Genomic DNA, 23,967 nt, shown 5'->3' on the forward strand with positions numbered 1-23,967 from the left:
GTAACGTAACAACATTTGGAAAACTTCAAGAGGTCTGAATACTTTCCGAACCCACTGTATACAGCCAACCCAACTGCCTATGGACGGTTGTGGAAAGAATCTGCCCGGTGTGTAGTCTCAGTTGATCGCCGCTGGACATAGACCAACTTCTATATTTGAATAGGGACCTGAGTTGGGAGAAAAAACGACCTAACGTATCATCCGTAGTTAGCTAGCTTTATTTGGATAGATGTGTAGAAGCCTTAAGTCTCACTACTCACATTGATCATAGCATTCGAGGTGATGCGGAAGAGGGTGGCTCGTTCATTGACGCCCTTGATCTTCTCTCCTCCCTCCACTGGGACTCTCAGCGCCTCAAGTTCACTCAGAGAGCGCTGCAGGGCCGCCCCATGCTTGGCGATTAGGTCGTTACACGTGCTGAGGTCATCAAGCTTGCTGATCAGGGTCTTCAGAGTGCCCTGGATCCCCTCACTGCGGTCCGACTGGGTCGTGGGCTCCTCGTCCCCTGAGTCATCTGCAGAAAAAAGATCAGAGTTCAGATAAGAGGAGACTTTAAATAAAGGAGGGAAATCAAGGATGCAGGGTCCTCACCACAGACACGGAAAACTAAATCAAACATTAGAAAGACATTAGCACTTCTTAATACTATTTGGAGTAAATTCCTGTAAAATGTTAACTCCATATTCTAAGCCCAATACCCAGTGGCTGCATGAACTCATGCATCCATCTCCCTTTATTGATTGCTCTCTAAGAAATGAGTTGGTTTCCCAAGTTAGAGCAATCGATAATCTCACCATTCAATGACCCACTCACTAGACATGTAAAATGGAGGACACTGCAGTAGGCTCACCAGCAGCAGAGTCAGTGTAAAATTCATACAGAGGCAGCCAACAGATGACCCTCAAAATATTATTGGAGGTCCTAATGAGCCAAATCTATGGTCGACGGATTGCTTTGCTTCATTACAGATTCATCACATTCCAAGAGATGCAAACGTGTGCGTGTGCATGTGTGTATCTAAAATACACAGGGTCATTTATGACTTAGCTATGAAGAGATTCAGAGACACTATGAAAATACACATTAAATAGTCATTACTGCCACGGATAAAATGTGTGTTGGAATTGCTCTGCTCTTTGGCTGGATTTTACAGCTGGTTTTCACTTACTAACACAAACACACACACACACAAACATCTCTCTCTTAATGGCCCCTTTCCGGAGACAGATACTGGTGAAACCCTCGGAAGCAGAACAAATGTATTTAAGCCGAGTCAGGCCATTTACATGAGGCAGTCTTCCATTCCCTCAGTGGGCCCCTGCTCTGCTCTGCTGCAGTGGTGACTGCAGGGCAGTGTGTCCGCAGTGGAGAGGTTACTCGGGACCACTCTGAACATACAGTATGAGAACAGTGTGTCAGCCTCTGTCCAAACATTACATAGACTCTTACTGGGAACAGAAATACCCCCCAGGTCAGGCACAGAACCAGATATAGCCCACATCCAAGCATTATGGCACATCCCCTGGAATCTGAGGGATTTCACATTGCAATGACCCTGGTGGTGGTCATACGAACATCAATGGTCAGTTTAATAAAGAGACCTCCCACACAACATACTATATGACTTGATCAGAGACAGGTGTGTTAGTCTGTTAGAGAGCAACCACATCTTGACCATGCGTTTCCACAAACAAAAACCCTTTAAATGTCAGGGCAGAACACATGATTTATTGAGGTAAATCAGGAAAACTCTGACATTTGTTCTATAGTCCAGAAGTGGCATGGATCAAACTGATTCTCCACCATTTTCTCAACCCAAGATGCACAAAGTGACAGTGTATTTGTTGTATAATGCAAGTGGATCTTACTGTTATGGAAATTGGTTTGAAGATGATACATACTATTATAAGGGTAACATAACGCACCGGTAACCGAGAGACGGTTGTGTGCACGGTACGGTGGCAGTGGGTGCATGCACATGTGTGTGTTTGAGTTACAAGCTATACACAGAGTGTACAATTTTTTTTTTTAAATAATGATTTATTACAAAAAACACAAGGAGGGGGTAACATTAAAGTATTAGAACATGATGCTGTAGTGTTTGTCCTTCAAGACACTATCAAACATGTATCAGTCTTTCCGCAACAGAGCCATCCTTATGTGTGAGGGTGCGTGTGCATGATAGTGATATAAAATATATGTCATAGTTTCCTTTTTCATGATCACAATCTTGTGAAACCCGAACCCTCCAAGATCCCCCCACAGTTCCCCAATAGCTATCCCTCAACCATTCGAGACCCCTCCCATAGTCCCCCCCAGAAGCAAAATGTTTTAAATTACAATTAAATCCATTCCCCACCCCCAAGAACCCCCCAATACACCAACAACCAAGAGAATGAAATAAAGAGAAAAAAGGAAAAGACAGAAGTGTACAAAACATTAAGAACACCTGCTCTTTCCATGACAGACTGACCAGGTGAATCCAGGTGAAAGCTATGATCCCTTATTGATGTCACTTGTTAAATCCACTTCAATCAGAGTCAAGGTTAGAACACAGGTTAAAGAAGGATTTGTAAGCCTTTAGACAATTGAGATATGGATTGTGTATGCCTGTCATTCAGAAGGTGAATGGGCAAGACAAAATATTTAAGTGCCTTTGAACGGGATAAGATAGTAGATGCCAAGCAAACCAGTTTGAGTCAAGAACTGCAAAGATGCTGGGTTTTTCAAGCTCAACAGTTTTCCGTGTGTATCAAGAATGGTCCATAACCCAAAGGACATCCAGACAACTTGACACAACTGTGGGAAGCATTGCAGTCAACATGGGCCAGCATCCCTGTGGGACGCTTTCGACACCTTGTAGGGTACACGCCCCGACAAATTTAGGCTGTTCTGAGGCAAAAGGGGGGCGAAGGGGTGTAAATCAATATTAAGAAGGTGTTCTTAATGGTTTGTACACTCAGTGTATATAAGAAATAAAATTAATATTTTCACGAGTGCAACAGCAGACATGACTTATTGTACTAAGTTAAATAAAGGAGGTGAGGTATCATCACCCTCAACACTAGAGTGTTGGACGCTGGAGCCTTAGAAACATGCCTCTACTGCTCTGGCATGTTATTGAGTAGATGGGAGGGTCTTTCACATTTTTTAAAGGAATGTAGCTTCTCTTGAGGAGTGGGAGGTTATTGATTTAGCCTAGAATCTATCTAGAAGGATCAGGAAACTCACCATCACCCCAGGTTAGAGGACAAACTCTCTCTGAAGAATGACAGTTACATTCAGATCATTTTCACAGTCTTTCAGCTCTTCTTCGACCACCTTCATCCTCTTCACTTTCCATCTACTCTCGCATAGCTCTGTTGTATTCTTTCTTGCCTATTCCTGCATATACATCTCTGTCTGCCAGTCCTCTTCTGTTATTCCTCTCCTCCTCCTGATCTTCATCTGTTATATCAGGGAGTAATCCTGCACAGCCTAGCCCTAGGGTGGTGATTAGAATGTTCCAAGCATGTCACTTGAATGTGAAAGTGTCAGTTTAGCAGCTAGCAAAGGAAGCTGTCATAGAGGCCGTTCTACTTCCACATTCCCACTAACAACATGCCAGCTCTCTCTCTGACTTCACAGAGGAAGAGACTAACACTACTGACAAACACATTTACAACATGTAGGCCTACATCGGTGATGACAAAAACCATCACATGCTGCACACACTAGTGACAAAAAAGTCTGAAAGGCACTACTACCCGTTTCCATTTCTACACAGGCATAACCGAGTCATAAAGACAGCAGCACCAGGAGCAGTGAGAACCAGGCAGTGGAGTGTATTAAAGTGACTCATTCCCAGTCCCAGGCTCGCGGGCTGTATGTCTGCGGACAGTCTAGAGCCTTGGCAATTACTCCACAATCTGACCTGGCAGAATGACATGCTACCAACAGACAGTTGCTCATCAAATAACAACAAGACATCAACAGGCATTCATGATAAACCAAGACCAAATATGACCCAGAGAGCCAGGGACAAGTCACACAATCAACTACAAAAATAACTAATCTCCTAACTGTTTGGTAGTGCTAAAGAGACTGAACAATGACAGCACAAGATGTCTCTCTTTGTGCTAATCAAATGTCCTCCAGTAATCCATAAAGAGGGGGGAAGCAACCCTCCTATTTGAAAGGGGAGACGTCCTGGAAGAGGGAGGAGAGAAAAGAGAGGAGGGAGAGAGAGGTAAAACAACACAAGAAAGGGAAGACGAGGGCACTCACCATGTTTGCACCCTTGGGCCTCCATCTTCACCCAGTGGGTGGTGACCAGTAAGCAAGCACAACCAGCATAGACAGCCAGAGACTGACTGCTCTGACTAGGTGATGTAATGCGTGAGCGTGCTGAACGGCCACGCTGTGTGCAGGAGCACAGAGAGACAAAACTGTCCAGCCAGAGGAAAAGACAAAAGCAGGCAGAGCTTCCGTAGACAGTCCAGCCCTGCACCAACAGAGATGGGAGCCCAGAATGACCCTCCCCATGACCATCTCACAGACCTGGAATTGAATTATAATTAGAGCAGTTAGGCTCAGTTAGTGCAGGAGGCACCACAGAGAGAGAGGGGGAACAGTAGGACTGTTTGGCGAGGCACGGAGTGACTCACCGCCTACTATAGGATGTATACTAACTAGTAGTGGCCAATAGGATACATTAGGGTAGAGCAGAGACATATAGAGGAGAGGAAGCATGGCAGAGGCATCCCCCAGGATCATTAATATAGCCTCCAGAACCCAACTCTGCAACCCAAGAGGGGCTGCCCTATGCAACTCAACCCTCCAACACCATCCCATCCTCCTCTCTTTATGTAGCAGCAAGGTATGCCTTGGCACTTGGCATGGCATGACATGGCTGCCACTACAGCAATGCCGCTCATCCTGATCTACAGTGTTCAAGTCATCCACATTCAGTTAACTGACAAAATAATGGAAACACTTCAGTAAATAGGGATACAAAGTATATTGAAAGCAGGTGCTTCCCCACAGGTGTGGTTCCTGAGTTAATTAAGCAATTAACATCCCATCATGCTTGGGGTTATGTATAAAATGCTGGGTAGGCCATTATTTTGGCTACAATGCCCCCATCGATAGAGCACAAGTGCTCACTGAATGGTTTGGTCACTGAATGGTTGGATGAGCATGAAAACGATGTAAACCACATGCCATGGCTGTCTCAGGCACCAGATCTCAACCCAATTAAACACTTATGGGAGATTCTGGAGCGACGCCTGAGACAGCATTTTCCACAACCATTAACAAAACACCAAATTATGGAATTTCTCGTGGAAGAATCCCTCCAATGAGTTCCAGACACTTGTAGAATCGATGCCAAGGTGCATTGAAGCTGTTCAGGTGGTTTGTGGTGCCCAACGCCCTATTAAGACACTTTATGTCGGTGTTTCCTTTATTTTGGCAGTTACAGACTGAAATTACAGCTGCGCGAAGCAGGCAGGGTAACGTCAGGACATCCCAAGATGAGAGGCCTAAGTGGGGCTGTAGGGAAGGAATAAATAGACCAGCAGGCAGGAACAGGATATGGCCAGGGTATGATCAGACTGGGCTTAAACCGTTTATGAGGAGAAAATAAATGTATTAAGTCTGTATTAAGTTTTAACTGTCCATGTTGCTATACAGATATCATTTTAGGCCAGGGCTACCGAAATTGTTGCTTTGCCATGATTGGTTGTAGGTTACTGATAGGCCTCTACTATTGGCTGACATAGCCTATATCACTCACTAAAGGAGGCGATAGAGAATGAGTTTGGGACAGGTGGGTTGAGGCAGGTAAGTTGTAACAGAAGTTTAGAGCAGAGGTAGAGTAAAGGAACTCTGCAGCAAAGCCCTGCTCTCATTATTCACAACTCACTGCCAAGGAGTTCACCAGCCAAGTGATGGCACTTAAAAATAAACAGTCACATGCACCAAGGACTATGTCTATGTGTTTAATGAATAATCTGCTTACAGCAGGTTGTCTGCATAACTAATTGCCATTCCAGCACCTCCGGGCCCCCGGCATGCAGTCTCTGAATCCATAACAAAGTCAAAGGACCCTACAATCATCAGTACACTCACCTCATAGCTAATGGGGAGGCTGCCTGCTGTGAACAGAAACACTGGTTTCATGGGGTGAAATCACAGAGGGGAGGAGTACTGGTATTCGTTGTCTAATAAGAGCTAGGACATTAGGATGTGTAGAAACTAAAGATGAATGTTTTTAGCTATTTTGAATGTTGCTAAGATGAAAAGCTAAGATGAATGTTTTTAGCTATTACACAGAAGGGGACTTAGTTTGGTAGTGAGCCAGAGGTGAAGGAAAGTTGTCATGATGATCATCTATCAAACATACAGAGGAAATTAAATGAAATATAAAACAAAGGAAGGGCATTTCAAACAACATTAGATTACAGGATATGAGTGGCTGATCAGTGAGTGAACCAATCAGAAATACAAGACACATGGCTAGCAGCCCCAGGGTACACAGCGAGTTGTGTGGGGGGCTTAATGGTAATCTTCTGCAGGTAATGAGGAGCTGTGCTGTGATGGTGCAGTGTACTGCTACACTCAGTGTCCATGCTCAGCCCCCCCACCCCTCGGAACGCACAGGACAACGGATGTGTCGGGATGGCTCTTCTTAGCAAGGTCGACGACACAGAGCGAGAGAGTCGATTACCACATGAGTCACGACTCAAGGGCGACGTGTCATCCTCCTCCCCACACCTCAGAGAACACCTATTACACAGAGACCAATAGAAAGCGGAGGCTCCCTCTACTGCTCTGATTTTATGCCTCAATTTCAGCCGATCTTGATGTCTATAATCTTCCTGAAAAAAACCCTAGTCATTAGACGTCAAGTAAACCCACAACTAAATGTCCAATAACCTCTACCTTCCACATCCTTCTTAGCATGCAAACTGCTAATTTCACACGTCTGGTCTGACAGACAGCGAGAAAGAAATAAGAAAGAGAGAGAAAGAGAGAGAGAGAAAGAGAGAGAGAAAGAGATGGTTGTGTAATTAGGAGAGCAGTGCAGTACTACTAAACTGACAGACCCCGTCTCCAGCTCTTCCTGAGGATGTGCTGTCAGATCAGTGGTTTGGTTCAGGGTACATCCACTAGCATGGAGATCTGATCTACCCCAGGAGCACGCATGGAGTCATGCAGAAAGCCTGTCTCTGTGTGTTAACACTGACATTCACACAACAGACAGAGGGAAGACGGCTGTACTTTAGTCTCTGGGTAGCCTAGACATAGAATGATGGGATAATGATGAGGTAATAATGAGATAATTATTAACAGTTCATCATAATAAATAATGTGAAGAATCACATCCTCACTGCATAGAACATATAATGGCTAATATGTTTATGAGATACAGTACCAAATACCATTTTAAGTGACCCTAATCAGTAATCAATGCATTGTTTTGCAGAGAACCCATTACAATTAGTGGCAGGAGGGCGTTGGGTGAGTAACCAAAAGGTCGCTGGTTCGAGCCGACAAGCTGAAAATCTGTCAATGTGCCCTTGAGCAAGGCACTTAACCCTAATTGCTATTGTAAGTCGATCTGGATAAGAGCTTCTGCTAAATGACTAAAATGTAAAATTTTAAATAATCCCACTTCAGAAATCCTATCAGATCCCCTCTCTGCTCCATATACAGTATATTCCAAGTACAGACTCAAGCTATTCTACCTCATCCAGCTCAGCTCACATCCCAAACCACACGCACACCTGAGGTTAAAGGAGGCCGTGGATGGAGAAATGGTGCATTGGTAGGTAATGCATAACTACCCATGAAATCTGGAGAGTAGGTTATATTTAGTAGTACCGACGGACTAGTATGTACTTGCGTGTCTGTCTGCTTTTAGAGTAGTCAGATTCATCAAGGAGAAGAGAGACACAGGGAGCTGAGCGAGTGAGTTTGAGAGAAAGAGAATAGAGTAGTGGGATAGAGAGAGAGAGAGCGTTAGAGTGAGTGACTAGATAGGTGAGAGGATAGAGGGGAGAGAGGATAGAGGGGAGAGAGGATAGAGGGGAGAGAGGATAGAGGGGAGAGAGGATAGAGGGGAGAGAGGATAAGAGAGGATAGAGGGGAGAGAGATAGAGGGGAGAGAGAGGATAGAGGGGAGAGAGAGATAGAGGGGAGAGAGGATAGAGGAGAGAGGATAGAGGGAGAGAGAGAGGAGTAGAGGGGAGAGAGGATAGAGGGGAGAGAGGATAGAGGGGAGAGAGGAATAGAGGGGAGAGATAGAGGGAGAGAGGTAGAGGGAGAGAGATAGAGGGGAGAGAGGATAGAGGAGGAGAGAGAGGATAGAGGGGAGAGAGATAGAGGGGAGAGAGAGATAGAGGGGAGAGAGAGATTAGAGGGGAGAGAGGATAGAGGGGAGAGAGGATAGAGGGGAGAGAGGATAGAGGGGAGAGAGAAGTAGAGGGAGAGGAGAGGATAGAGAGAGAGATAGAGGGAGAGAGGATAGAGGGGAGAGAGGATAGAGGGGAGAGAGGATAGAGGGGAGAGAGAGGAGAGAGTAGAGGGAGAGAGGATAGAGGGGAGAGAGAGATAGAGGGGAGAGAGAGATAGAGGGGAGAGAGGATAGAGGGGAGAAGAGGATAGAGGGAGCAGGAATAGCAGGGGAGAGAGGATAGAGGGGAGAGAGGATAGAGGGGAGAGAGGATAGAGAGGATAGAGGGGAGAGAGGATAGAGGGGAGAGAGGATAGAGGGGAGAGAGGATAGAGGGGAGAGAGTGTGAGCGGTGTGTCCTGGGCCAGGAGAGGGAGGAGAGTGTAATCCTGAGCAGTAATTGCTAACTGGCTGCTGGGCTCCCCTGAGATGCATCAAGTGAAGACAAATGGAGGAGACGGCAGGTTAAACCCAGTAACACAGCGCCCGGCTCAAAGCAACAAAATTAGGAACTGTGCAGAGCAACCTATCACTGTCCCCCCAACCTCTGCAGTACACTTCTAGTAGAATATTGAACACAATATAAGAACAAACCGAGGGTTTGGTGAGTAAGGGGCAGCGTAACTCACATTTTACCAGAAAGCAAAAGATCAGCTTTCAATGAAAACAAAAGTAAAATGTAATTGTAAAAAAGTGCTGAAAGGGATCTGAAATAAATCCATATGAATATTTATTAGACAGAGGGGCAATATTCTATTTCCTGCCTGGCGTAGTATAGCAGGCTTTACAAGGAGGGGACATTTTAGAGAGCCAATATGTTGATCGATCCACAGCACATTCAGGTTCTGTCCCAAATGGCACCCTATACCCTATATTGTGCACTACTTTTGATCAATCAATCATTTCATCAAATGTATTTATAAAAGCCCTTTTTACATCAGGGCCCTTCAAGAGGAAATTGCCCTCTGCTCTCCCTCCCACTCTCTACAGGCATGGACATTAATTTGTGTTCCTCCACTAAATGCAAATTCAGCACCTCAGTGGCACCTCCTCGTCCTTGTGAGAGGGCATGCTGGGAAGGGAAAGTGTAGGCGACTGGCCTGGGAAACCACAGTGGTGCTGTAGGGTTCTACTGCATGCATGATGACAGGGTCAATGAGATATAGCAATTCAAGAGGCCAGAAGGAAAGTTCATGAAAAGACTGTGGATGACGGTCAGTTACAGTGAAACAGTCTGTACTGAGTTCTACATGGTTTCTGGTCACGGTTTTATCTGATAGTAGTAGGGTCAGGACCATACCAGTATCGTGATACTTGTTACTATCGTGATACTTGTTACTATCGTGATATTGTTACTATCGTGGCAAGGGTTGAACTTCTTTAGGAAAACAGCCCTAATGTTGGAAACAAACATCATGTTGTTGTCATTGAGTCACATTTCCTTCCCAAACTATAGCAGAATATTTTACATACAGCAGGTTTTTAAAGGACCAAGAGTTTAGTCTGCTTAGTGTTTTCAGTTATGCTACGGAAAACATATTGCAATACTGGCAAGGGTGAAAGTAGATTTCATTTCTTACCAGTACGGCGTACCCCCACTATTTATTTTGCCGGCACACCATACCGGACCACCTTACTTTCAACCCTGGATACTGGTATCGTCACAGCCCTTGCCTCGGCTTGTGCAAACCGGAACATCTCATAGGAGCAGGAGACTATCTCCTTACCGGTACGGAACTCCCTATGTGTGCGATAGACTGGACAAGATGCTAGTCTATCGCTGGGCCTTAACCCCAATCTACCTCCTTAATGCTGAGTGACAAGCAGAGACGCATCAGGTCCCATTTTTAGTCTTTGAAAAAAAAAGTGTGTGTGTGTGTGTGTGTGTGTGTGTGTGTGTGTGTGTGTGTGTGTGTGTGTGTGTGTGTGTGTGTGTGTGTGTGTGTGTGTGTGTGTGTGTGTGTGTGTATGCGCGTGTGTGTGTGTGTGTATGCCGAGTGGAGAGCAGAGATGGTACAGAAAGCCCAGGGCAGGAGCACACAGCTGTCCTAGTGAACCATCACTACCACCTCCAGGGGGAGAGAGGGATAGAGTGAGAGAGGGGGGAAAGAGGGATGGAGAGAAAGAGAGAAAACATGGTCATTGTGCAGTAGAGTCTACGGCAGGGGTAGTTTGGCTACCCTGGTCCTGGAGTGTCGCAAGCGCTTCATGTTTTTGATTTAACTGACCTGGAAGACCAGGTGTGTTGAATTAGGCAATCATTGAACTGATCAATTAACCTAGTTGGAACAAAATCCGTCAGTACCTGCGGCACTCCTGGAACAGGATTGCCTACCCCTGGTTTACGGTATAAGAGACTGTGACCAATCAAAGGACCAAATTATGACAATAAAAAATACAAACTTTAACTGACATAATTTCAACCACAGCTCAACTCACTCAACACACAAACTGTAAAGTCCATGAATGGGTTCATCCCCATCACTTCACCTCACATACCATGCTTGGTTAGTTACACAGGCCTGCACCAACAGTCACACATTACCACTCTGACACACAGCTGACATGGAGTTCCCCAAATAAAGTTTAAAAACTAAGAACCAAATCTAACCTTGGACTGATAAACTGCTGTTACAAATGTGTAATCCCCTAACAGAAACATAATGTAAATGAATTGCATATTCACATGGTGATAAAGTAGACTAATTTATTCAACTTACACCCCGAAAATAAATATAAAGTAACCCAAAGTAGATTTATGCTGGTACAGTTACTATAGTGCAGTGTCACACACTGCATTGAACTGCATAAGTGTGGTCATCATCTCCATGACTCTGCGGAGGGGCTCTAGGACCCAGGGAGCCGCAAGAGCTAGCATCTTTACAATCCTCAATGTCATCATCATATGTGGACTACTGTTACTATTAACACTCTACTCACATACTGTACATACACAGACAACTATGGCATGCAGATATACACAGCTAGGGGCTAGCTAGCATGTTGCAAGTTTCATAACTTCTACGTGCAAACACAAAGTGAAGCAGCCGGAAGACAGAGGGAGTGAATGGGAGAGGTAGAGAGAGAGGAAGGGAGAGGAGGAAGAGAGGGAGGGAGGGAAAGGAGTGGGAGGGGAGGCTGCATCCCCATGAACGCAGGTCCACCCATCTCAACTCTGCTGCTGCTGTGGATGGTCCAAAGCACTAACACCGGCCAGGCTGCAGTCGGACCAAGCAGCGCGGAATTGAGCCAAAAGCCAGAAAGCGCCGGTTCGATACAGAGAGATGGATGGATAAATGGATGGATACCTCCGAGGCATACGAGGTGGAGGAGGTGGCAGGCCGAAGTTTTCCTCCGGGGTGGTGTGAGAGGAGTGTGGAGGCTGTCTCCTCCTGAGGCTGAGCTGTAGCTGCTGTACTGACCCTGGTTCAGTTTACTGAGGCAGCCCGAGTTGCAGAAGGAGCGGACCGTCCCTGGTTCCCAGCAGCCCCGGCCCTTCATCCCCCTCTCTCTCCTCTCTGCTCTGCAGGCCCGGCGCTCCCGAGAAGCGACACTAGCCTGGGCCGCTACATCATCCTGGCGCGGGGGGGCGGAGGCAGCAGCGATTGTCCTTATTCAGCATTGCAGCGGGCACACGCACTGCTCACACACACATTCACACGCCCGCACGCTATGACAAGGGAAGTGAGGCAGGCGCTCCCCTCTTGCATTCGTGTTCTCTCCCTCTCCTAGCTTCGGCTCTTCTTCTCTGAAACGCTCTCGCTGCACACACACTCAGAGCACAGCACATTTACAATTCTCCTCCACATGCTTCTCTCAATGCAGTGCAGAGTGGAAAGGAGGGAAGGAGGGAGGGAGGGCGAGGCAGAGAGGAGATAGATGACTGCCGGCTGCCGAGACCTATAGAACCTAGACCAGAATGCATTACTACTTCCCCACTGCCATAGCCCCCCTCCCTCCCGCTGCTTGCCTTCCCTGCTTGACGGCATAAATCAATAGTTAACGGCTTCACTGCTGCACAGATTACAGTGAGCATTAGGGACAGTGCTTCACAGATCACAAAACTACCACGGTGTGCAGGTGTGTGAGGGATACAATATGATACTGGTGTTAACCTCATGTGGAAACTACAGTCAAGGACATACAGGTCAAACAATCTGTCATCTCTTTGCAGTCTTCAATAAAATATCTATCTACTGATCACCTCTCTGCTATTCTCTCTGCCTCTTTCCCACGATCAGTAAAGCTTTCCTGAAGAGACCAACAGTAGTGATCAGGCCACTGCGCAATTCTGACCTCCTCTAAAAGGGCAAGGTCAATGCAGAGATGTGATAGCAGAGATATACTACTGTTACTGTGGCTCTTCTCCTCAGCAGCATGCACTGCTGCACCCACAGCACAGTGTTCAGAAGGGGGGAGGTGATCATTTTAATACGGCTGCCAAGGGTTCATGCAGTGTACTGCATTTGCATTCCAAGGTGACCTTGACCGCCCACAAAGCTTTCTGCCTCCCTCTGTGCGCACGCACACGCACACACCTTGAGAAAGGGGAACAGTCTCACACACACACACATGTATACCAACAATAACTAGGCTGTCCTCTGATCATATCCTCTGTTACCCTCTATAGGCTCATAACAGCAGCTATAGCGTCGCAATTCGCATACACATTGGAGCATGGCAACAGAGACAGTTTATTTATAGTGATCCACTTGAATTCTGCTCAAGCTGCTGCTGCTGCTGACGCCTCTGGGAAGGACACACTATGACAATGTGTGTTTGTATTGTAGGCAGCTGTATGAGCTGTCATTAACCATGTCATGGTTCCAGGGGTGCAACTTTCATTGGGGACGGGGATGGACATGTCCCCCCCGACATTCTGAAATTGCATTTTTGGCATTGGAATGTAATACAAAACACGGCAAGAGTGTGCTTTAGGACCAGGCGGACGCCTCCGAGCAGTCTGGTAGGCTGTTTGGAGTGTTTATCCGAATGGATTTACAGTGGTTCTTTGTATAAAAGTTGTGTCGTACTGCAACACAGCTTGCGGGCTGTCGCAGAATTCTACGGCACGTTATTTAAGTGTCAGCCATTGTTGCCATTAATGCTAGTTAGTGCTAGTTTGACCACTAGAGGGCATCTTTGAGAACTTTTACATTTTTTATATTGGCTGTACTAGAGAAGTTAAAACCTTTTTTTGTAAGAACATAGTATATGGGATTGATTAAGAAATTTAGCTTAATTCATTTGATTAATATTATGGTGTTTCTATTCCAAGAAAAACAAACAATTATACATCTGACAGACAGCGCCTGATTCAGTAACACTAAACAAGGATTAGATGGAGGCAGATGTTATAGGAAGAGACTTGGATGTATAGCTGAGGGAAAGGTGGGAAGTATCTGGGCAACTACAGTACCTTTATTTAGCGAGAAGAAAATAGGAGAATAAGAAAGAGAGAAAAAGTTGTGTTAACATAGGGGGGTGGGGGGGGCGTTGACTGGCTTTCAAAAGTTGGCGCTGTACAACATGACCGGTTGGGAGTAGGCTACTAAGTGACTGCGAGTGAAGAGCAATATAATCCTAACATTTCCACACCCTAATTGTAGTCTAACCAATACCCAAACGGAGATTCAGTGAAAATAAAAATCTCATTGATTTATCAATACCATTACCCATGCTTGACTCAGAGCAGCGCGAAACGGTGCTGAAATAGTTGAACACACGCGGGTAGGCTATTGCTTCAAATCCTATTATAACAATTGGATGAATTTGGGTGTTCCAGTAAGCAACAATTAGTTGCCTTCATTAGCCTACTTTATTCTGAAAATAACTCCAGCACAGAGAAGAGAAAGGAGCCTTACATTTTTTTAATGATTTAACTAGGCAAGTCAGTTAATAACAAATTCTTATTTACAATGACGGCCTACACCGACCAAACCCGGACGATGCTGGGTCAATTGTGCGCCATGGGACTCCCAATCACGGCCGAATAAAGCGATTGAATTCACAACTGAATTTGACTGTTTTTCATATTGGCAATCAACCATAAACACAGCATCTACCGTGATATTCATTTCCAGCAAGATTATTCAAGCCATCAACTCACTGATGGTTGAAAATGATGAGCGATCGGCAAAGGCAATCTGGAATCTGCTGGCATCAGCGTACAAGATCGCTCTAATCACAGTCAGAAAACAATTGAAGAAACTTGAGTGGAGTTATGGAAAGGCTCTGTAAGAGATTATATATATATATATAAAAAAAAGTGGAACATTAACCATGTGCGTTCTCTTGTTTTGTACTGTTCTGTAGTTTCAACCTAATGATTCGTCTGACAAACAAAGAACTTTGCGCGCCGCAAAACCATTTTGGATTGAAGTATAACCTTTGTATCACTGACGCCTTTAGTGAGAGATGTAATGCTTTAATATTTAATCATTTCTGCCCTCTGAATTCATATTCATTATATAAATAGGTCCATGTGCACCTTCATCAGATGAACCGCAACATGTCGGCTAAAGCGATTTAATTCATGGATGCAATTGAACGTTTTTAATATTGTGATAGTGCAAAATAATCCTAACATTTACAAATAAAAATCTGATTGATTATCAAGACCAGTCCCCATGCTGTCATTCAGTGATATTTATTCCTATAGTAATTCGCTATGGAGCCATTAATATATTTAAAGTCCATAAACTCGGCAAGAGTCAACTGTCCTGCTGATAGTTGAAATAAACAACTGCATTTTGAAAGAGTATTTTTATTATTTTTTTATTAACAAAAGCATAAAGATGTTGATGAAGAAATACTGTACAGTATATGGCTTACACAACATTTTGCAGTTGCATGATGTTTGTAGTTAGAAATGTAAAACTTTAGAGTACTTAATACATAGCAAATTGGGGGGATTATTTAAAACAAAATAATTCACACCTAGCCAGAGCTATCCTTTTCTAAAGGTTGAAAAGTCTATTGTCCTGCTAATAGCCCATCGTGGAAACGTTGTTTGCACCCATAGGTTTTAGAAGATCTCGTACAATGGCTGTGTGCTACTCTCTCCACAGAACAGCGCAAACTGGCTCTAACCAGAATAGAAAGAGGAGTGGGAGGCCCCAGTGAACAACTGAGCAAGAGGACAACTACATTAGAGTGTCTAGTTTAAGAAACAGACGCCTCACAAGTCCTCAACTGGCAGCTTCATTAAATAGTACCCGCAAAATCGCAGTCTCAACATCAACAGTGAGGAGGCGACTCCGGGATGCTGGCCTTCCTTTCCTGTAGCGGTCCTCATGAGAGCCAGTTTAATCATAGGACTTAATGGTTTTGTGACTGCACTTGAAGAAACTTAACTTTTAACAAGGCACACCTGTTAATTGAAATACATTCCAGGTGACTACCTTATGAAGCTGGTTGAAAGAATGCCAAGAGTGTGCAAAGCTGTCATCAAGGCAAAGGGTAGCTACTTTGAAGAATGTAAAATATATTTCGATTTGTTTAACACTTTTTTGGTTACTACATGATTCCATGTGTTATTTCATAGTTTTGATGTCTTCACTATTATTCTACAATGTAGAAAATGCTAAAAATAAAGAAAAACCCTTGAATGAGTAGGTGTGTCCAAACTTTTGACTGGTACTGTATATATTTACAACAAATATATATGGGGGATTTGAAATTATGCAGATAATTACGTTGATGGAAGCCACAATCTATCTGCAATATTAAAGCTGATCTAGCCCCTAAAAGAAAATGTGACCCCCCCCAACTTCTAAAACCAACGTTGTGCCCCTGTATGGTTCCACTTTTATAAACAGTGCATGTCTGTAAGATGGATAATAAAAAGCCATGTCAGCAGTGTCCTGAGATAAGGATTTGGAATAGCATCTCTGGTGCATTACTTGTGCGTGATGTGCACTACAGGAGGTTGGTGGCACCTTAATGACTGGAGCAAAATTGGTGGAATGATATCAAATAAAACAGTCTTATATACTGAAGTAGATCTGTAGTGAAGGACATGGTGATAAACAGTCTTATATACTGAAGTAGATCTGTAGTGAAGGACATGTGATAAACAGTCTTATATACTGAAGTAGATCTGTAGTGAAGGACATGGTGATAAACAGTCTTATATACTGAAGTAGATCTGTAGTGAAGGGCATCGTGATTGATAGCCCCTCAATGTAACATGATGCTTCGTGCTTAGGGATTGGGAGAGGGGTAGTAGGGGTGGAAACAGTTCACACACCCACCCACACACCCCTGTGGCTATAATCCCCCCCCCAACCCGTGGAGGAGGGAATGACAGTTAGTGTTACTGAGGCTGTCAGGCTGCCTGGTAAATTGGGGAGTGTTTCGCTTGATTAAGGGAAAAAATTAAAGTTACCGTTATTTTTCTGACTAGAGTGTCATAAATTCTGCAGCAACATTTCTAATAGCCTAACGTGAGAAAACAGGGGCTGTGGATTCAGAGCTATAATAGTGTATCAGTGAGAGAACCGAGGGTGCTGTTGAGTGGTGGCTGATGGGTCCCAAATAGCACCCTCTTCCCTATAAAGTGCACTACTTTTGACCATAGCCCTACAGGCCCTGATCAAAAGTAATGCATTATAAAGGGAAGAGGGTGCTATTTGGGATGTATCCAGTGTGTTGGGGAGAAGGTGTGTACTTTCGTAAGTAACTCACGTATGGCCTAAGTCTTATACAATGAGGGGAGGGAAACAAAGCCAGCTACCTCCAATTAATATCACTTGACCTGCATTTATTATTATCTCCTTTAACAGAGCTACGGGTAACAGCGCAAAGACAACTGAAATGGGTTCCACCGATTGAGTGAGTGAGTGAGTGAGTGAGTGAGTGAGTTAACTACGGTAGCAATGGTCTCTGAATGTCATGTACGTTACGTCACTTCATCACAACAGTAGGATCCAGCAGAGAACACGCATTTTCCATGGAGATGAGAGAAAATGTTGCAGTTATAAAGCTAATTTCCTGCGATTCTATGCATTTTGCCATAGCTAATGCTGTGTTCAAGTTGACTGGATGTTCTTTGGGTGGTGGACCATTCTTGATACATACAAGAAACTGTTGAGCATGAAAAATTCAGCAGCGTTGCCGTTCTTGACACACTCAAACCGGTGCACCTGGCACCTACTACCATACCCCGTTCAAAGGCACTTAAATCTTTTGTCTTACCCATTCACCCTCTGAATGGCACACATACACAATCCATGTTTTAATTGTCTCAAGTCTTAAAAACCCTTCTTTAACCTGCCTCCTCCCCTTCATCTACACTGATTGAAATGGATTTAATAAGTGACATCAATAAGCGATCATAGTTTTCACTTTGATTAACCTGGTCAGTCTGTCATAAAAAGAGCAGATGTTCCTAATATTTTGTTCACTCAAGGTATGTCCATTATATTTTTTACATACTTTATATCTGGTTACTGCGTTTGAGAATAAAATTCTCACAGCCCCAATCAAAGAACTTGGTGCTCATTAGTTCTAAACCCACTCACTGAAGTGTCTAAGTTCAAAAGAGCAAACATTTCTCTCTGAGAAAAGGGAGCAACATTATAAAAAAGAAAGGTGGTGTTATGGATGAAACAGTCTCTGGACAAAGATGGTACTAGTTATGGTGATGGCAGCCAAATTGAATGGAATGTTAAAATATATATATATTTGTTTACATAAAGGACCAAGCAATGCCTACTACAAACTAAGTGAGCATGGCGATTCCCTCTGAAATATGATCTCCATTCCTGCCCTCTCCCTATGGGCTGATCTCCTCCTATGGTGATAAGTCAGTCATCAAAAGGAGGTTGAGGATCTTAACCATATGGCTAGAGCAGAGAGTTACTGCTTCTTGCCTGAGGTTGGGCCTGGCGCTGCTTTATTGCAGGGGGTAATGTATTGACTTGATGATTTGGCAATTACAGGCTGACACAACACTTCATATTAATGTCCCACGGAGCACCGCGCAATTATAGCTGCCCGTCAATACACTAGACCAACGAGTCATCCCAGCTAGCAACTACTGAATGAATAAGCATAGCCACTCGCTACACACACAAACACCAAACTGAGAATAATCTGAAATAACAAAATGTAACTCCAATGACAACAGTTAGCAGAAAAGACTATATGGAGAGGAAAGGTGACAGGAAGAAGGACAGGACAGGTCCTTGTCTACACTGAGCCTGGTGCCAGGTTTGCCCTCTTGTGGTGAGGGGGAAGGAAGGCACAGGTTTCCCAGCAGACCTCATGAAGCTGCTTTATTCTGTGTCCCAATGGCACCCTATTCCCTACATAGTGCACTACATTTGACCAAAACCTTTGGCCCATGGTCAAAAGTAGTGCACTATATAGGGAACAGGGTGGCATTTGAAGCAGCTTCAGTGTTCCTCCCCTGCTATTCCCATCAGGATGAAACCCCTCCATGACCCCCAGCCTCAGCCTGCCAGGCCTGGCACAATGCCCAGCTGGAATAGTGATCCTCAGCCTGCCAGGCCTGGCACAATGCCCAGCTGGAATAGTGATCCTCAGCCTGCCAGGCCTGGCACAATGCCCAGCTGGAATAGTGATCCTCAGCCTGCCAGGCCTGGCACAATGCCCAGCTGGAATAGTGATCCTCAGCCTGCCAGGCCTGGCACAATGCCCAGCTGGAATAGTGATCCTCGGCCTGCCAAACAGAGAATGACTGAGTAAAGCAAGTCACTAACTAGCAGGATAGGCAACTGTCTGATCTTACTGTACATGAGAATTCAAGACCGACTTCAACATCAGGGTCCTGAGACATGATGATGTGTCAGTCAGTCAGAGCCCCAAGCCATGCAGATGAAAACTAATCTAGATAAGCCACAGAACAACAATCCAATTAGGAAGGAAACCAGAGCAAACCAGAATACCAAAAACCCCAGCTATACCTGTCATAACCCAACGTTTTAGGAGTTTAGAGGTTTCCCTGTTTTAGGAGGGGGGGGGGGGGGGGGACACTTCTTCCATCTATGCACTGAGTGTGTGTGACATTCTGCATCCCAATGGATTGGTCTTTCAAGCAGCACAGCATACAGAGATCCTCATTGGACACACTTAGGGCTGAGGCGGTCATGACATTTTGTCACCCGGTGATTGTCAAGCAAAAAACTGCCGGTCTCTCGGTAACTTACCATTAATTAAACATAAACACATTTAGCATCTCCTGGCTTCCACACATGCAGACCTTTGGAACATCTACATTTTAAAAGTCTAATAAATACATTTAATATAGCCTACACCTTCACAATAAATCCATTATTTATTTTAGACAGTTCTAAAGAGACATGATATGAAGAAAATGTAATGTATTTCAGAAGAACAGAATACTCTGAGTTGCCCTTATATTAGGCCCTGATCTGGCTTTGCCATATGGCTGTGGGCTATACAAGTTCATTTAGCAGACAAGATTTGCTTAGAATTCCATGGCATTATTTTTATATTATTTTATAGTATGAAGGACAGAATTGAACATACAGTAGCTGAATAAAATAGAAAGGATGTTGTTTTCTTCAAATGATTTCTGAGGGAATGCGCACATGCAGCTATTCTGTGTTGAGCGGTTAACAAAGAAACAGGTCCTCCTATATGCTTAATTTAGAGTTATTTATGAAACTTTAGTTGGGATACAAACGTTGGGCTATATGTTTCAATTTTTAACATTCTAAGGCTGCCTGATGCAAATCTAATGATGATTTGAAAAAAAGTCACATGAAAGGCATGAGCTCTGCTTTGTTTCTTGCATAGGCCGCACACACTTCAGTCTCTCATTCACAATTTGACAAGCAATTGACAATGCCTCAAATTTCCCGGCGGCATCCCCCTAATGTGGTCATAATGCCCCCTAAAAAAAGATCCCTGCGACCAGTGGCCGTTGTGCCCTTGGGCTGAATATAATAATTATGATTCCCTTCTCCCGACTGTACTCCGAAGCGCCTCTCACTCAGATATATCTATTCTTATTTGCCAATGCCCGTCACGTGATCGGGTTCTTCTCACAGGCATCTATCTCAGCTCCGAAGTAGGCTACAAGTGAAGACAGACACATCATACTCTGATGCAATCGCGCATGTCCTTCTTATCAAATTCCGAGGCGCATATTGAAGAACTGTCCACATTTACTTTTCGCCAGCCAACAAGATGAGTAGTAGGCCTAACCAACAGCAAAAGCACTAGCCTATGTCAATCTACTATCCCCCAAATTAATACAACCACTCGCATCAAAAAAACGTTTAAAAGCATTGAGGCTGATGCAACAGATCAGAACGTTTAGCTTAAAATATTGATAAACTATTAGGCAATTTCTTCACATTATAAGCACAGCAATGTTCACAAGCTGGGCATCATTCACAAATGATAATATATAATTCACAAGTGATAGGCTAATATTGTCACACATCAGAGTATTCTTGATTTAATCTTGTCTTTACATATACTAAATTATATATGTGTGAAATAAGTTTTGATTTAGAATGGACTATTATCATGCACCTGTCTCGGAACAAGGGTAGGGGGAAAAATACATGTAATCTATGCACTTAAATAGCGAATGGGGGATGCTTTTCCCATGGTAAAAAAAGCATCCTCCTTTTCATGCCAGCCAGGTGGGCTATACTCCTGATGTAAAGCGAAGCAATGTGCTTAATGTTAGGAGAGTTGAAAAATATATATAGTAGCCCTAGCTAATGGGATCCTCCTCTTTTTAATAGAGGCGATGAAAACTCTGTTTTCTCGCGCAATTGTATAGCCTATAGAAATGTTGAGCAACATGAGCTCATGGGCTCTCATGAAGTGATTAATTTGATTTTCGATTACATTTGCATTGATGTCAGAGTGATTAGAGGGACAATAGAGTGCCGAGTACCAGGCAGTTAGCAAGTTTGGTAGACTACTAATGACCATCAGCAGCATCAGAGCTTGGGAAAGCCTAGTTACTGTGACTAAACCCTCACGTGGAATTTGACTGCGGTCATGACTGGTGACAGCTGAAGTGGTGGTAATACGGTCACTGTAACAGCCCTAGACACACTCGATCCATACAGAAGACTAATCCCAGTACAGCAAAGCCCCACACAATACCACCAGTGTAGTAACTCCTGTAATATTACTGTGTTTTAAAAAAGTATGTTGTTCCCTGGCAGTTTGTGATTAACATAGATTCCGGATCCATTTAACCATAGACTGGCTGTGTGGTTGTGTTATTCAGTAAGACTGATATAGTGCACACACACACAAAAATGCTTGGATAACAGCGGATGGGGGGGGGGGGGGGGTTAGGAAAAAAAAAGTGTTACTGTACAGAGTTATTTTTGACAATATTATATCGATACTTTGATTTCCATGACTGATCAAAACAAATGTTACCACGCTCTCTAGCATCTCTCTGCAGAAGACATATAGTGAGAAATACACGACATGACCAAACGTATGTGGACACCTGCTCGTCAAGCATCTCATTCCAAAACCATGGGCATTAATATGGAGTTGGTCCCCCCTTGGCTGCTATAACAGCCTCCACTCTTCTGAGAAGGCTTTCCACTAGATGTTGAAACATTGCTGCAGGGACTTCCATTCAGCCACAAAAGCATTAGTGAGGTTGGGCGATTAGGCCTGGCTCGCAGTTGGCGTTCCAATTTATCCCAAAGGTGTTTGATGGAGTTGAGGTCAGGGTTCTGTGCAGGCCAGTCAAGTTCTTCCACACCGATCTCGACAAACCATTTCTTTTTTTTCTCTCTTTTTACCCCAATTTTGTGATTATGATCTTGTCTCATTGCTGCAGCTCCCAAACGCGCTCGGGAGAGGCGAAGGTCGTGTATGCAACCTCCGAAACATGACTTGCCAAATCACGCTTCTTAACTTCTTATGGCTGGGGGCAGTATTGAGTAGCTTGGATGAATAAGGTGCCCAGAGTAAACTGACTGCCTGCCTGCTACTCAGTCCCAGAAGCTAAGATATGCATATTATTAGTAGATTTGGATAGAAACACTCTGAAGTTTGAATGATGTCTGTGAGTATAACAGAACTCATATGGCAGGCAAAAACCTGAGAAAAAATCCAACCAGGAAGTGGGAAATCTGAGGTTTGTAGGTTTGCCTATCCAACATACAATGTCTTTGGGGTCATATTGTACTTCCTAAGGCTTCCACTAGATGTCAACAGTCTTTAGAACCTTGTTTGATGCTTCTACTGTGAAGAATGACGGAAGGAGAGCTCTTCGAGTCAGGTGTCCGGTATGAGCTGGTCATGCGCGCTCCCGTGAGAGCGACCTGCGTTCCATCGCATTTCTGAAGACAAAGGAATTCTCTGGTTGAAACATTATTGAAGAGTTATGTTAAAAACATCCTAAAGATTGATTCTATACATCGTTTGACATGTTTCTACGAACTGTAATGGAATTTTTTTACTTTTCGTCTGACCTGACCATCAATTTGGATTTTGGAACTAAACGCGCTAACAAAAAGGAGGTATTTGGACATAAATTATGGACGTTATCGAACAAAACAAACATTTATTGTGGAACTGGGATTCCTGGGAGTGCATTCTGATGAAGATCATCAATGGTAAGTGAATATTTATAATACTATTTCTGACTTCTGTTGACTCCACAACATGGCGGATATCTGTATGGCTTGTTTGGGCTCTGAGCGCTGTACTCAGATTATAGCACGATGTGCTTTTTCCGTAAAGTTTTTTTTAAATCTGACACAGCGGTTGCATTAAGGAGAAGATTATCTAAAGTTCCATGTATAATACTTGTATCTTTTATCAATGTTTATTATGAGTATTTCTGTAAATTGATGTGGCTCTCTGCTAAATCACCGGATGTTTTGGAGGCAAAACATTACTGAACATAACACGCCAATGTAAACTATGATTTTTGGATATAAATATGAACTTTATCGAACAAAACATACATGTATTGTGTAACATGAAGTCCTATGAGTGTCATCTGATGAAGATCATCAAAGGTTAGTGATTCATTTTATCTCTATTTCTGCTTTTTGTGACTCCTGTCTTTGGCTGGAAAAATGGCTGTGATTTGGCGGTGACCTAACATAATCGTTTGTGGTGCTTTCGCTGTAAAGCCTTTTTGAAATCGGACACCGTGGTGGGATTAACAAGAAGTGTATCTTTAAAATGGTGTGAAATACTTGTATGCTTGAGGAATTTTAATTATGTAATTTCTGTTGTTTGAATTTGGCGCCCTGCACTTTCACTGGCTGTTGTCATATCGATCCCGTTAACGGGATTGCAGCCCTGAGAAGTTTTAAAGGACAGCAGGTGCAAAATGTAACTGAAAAATACATTTTAAGACCTCTTTAATTGACGGTAAGGTGTGTCCCTCTAAATTGATATTGTTTTATGATGTAAACATCCATCTTTTCATATTTGTGCAAATCTTTCTAAAACAGAAAATGGACAATTCAATGGATATAAAACCAACAAAGAGGTAAGAATATGTAGACTATAAGAATATGTTGAAGGCTAGC

The 23,967-nt window shown here is 43.7% G+C and overlaps 2 protein-coding genes across 6 annotated transcripts in view; one reads left to right on the forward strand and one right to left on the reverse strand.

Moving 5' to 3' along the window:
• The window catches only part of LOC111957646 (ankyrin-1-like), a 312,240-nt gene that overhangs the window by 146,013 nt on the left and 142,260 nt on the right, over positions 1 to 23,967 (forward strand). The window lies entirely within an intron of this gene.
• Positions 1 to 23,967, reverse strand: part of LOC111957647 (oxysterol-binding protein 2) — a 275,496-nt gene that overhangs the window by 21,450 nt on the left and 230,079 nt on the right. For 2 of the 3 annotated variants that reach the window (XM_070437050.1, XM_023978552.3), the window contains exon 3: positions 261 to 514. In XM_070437050.1, the coding sequence (XP_070293151.1) occupies positions 261 to 514 (254 nt within the window). Of the gene's footprint in view, positions 1 to 260; positions 515 to 11,745; positions 12,279 to 23,967 lie in introns of those variants that run through there. The other variant, XM_070437051.1, reaches the window with a different exon arrangement.

The sequence above is a fragment of the Salvelinus sp. IW2-2015 genome, linkage group LG33 (assembly GCF_002910315.2).
Source record: "Salvelinus sp. IW2-2015 linkage group LG33, ASM291031v2, whole genome shotgun sequence".
Taxonomy (NCBI): Eukaryota; Metazoa; Chordata; class Actinopteri; order Salmoniformes; family Salmonidae; genus Salvelinus; species Salvelinus sp. IW2-2015.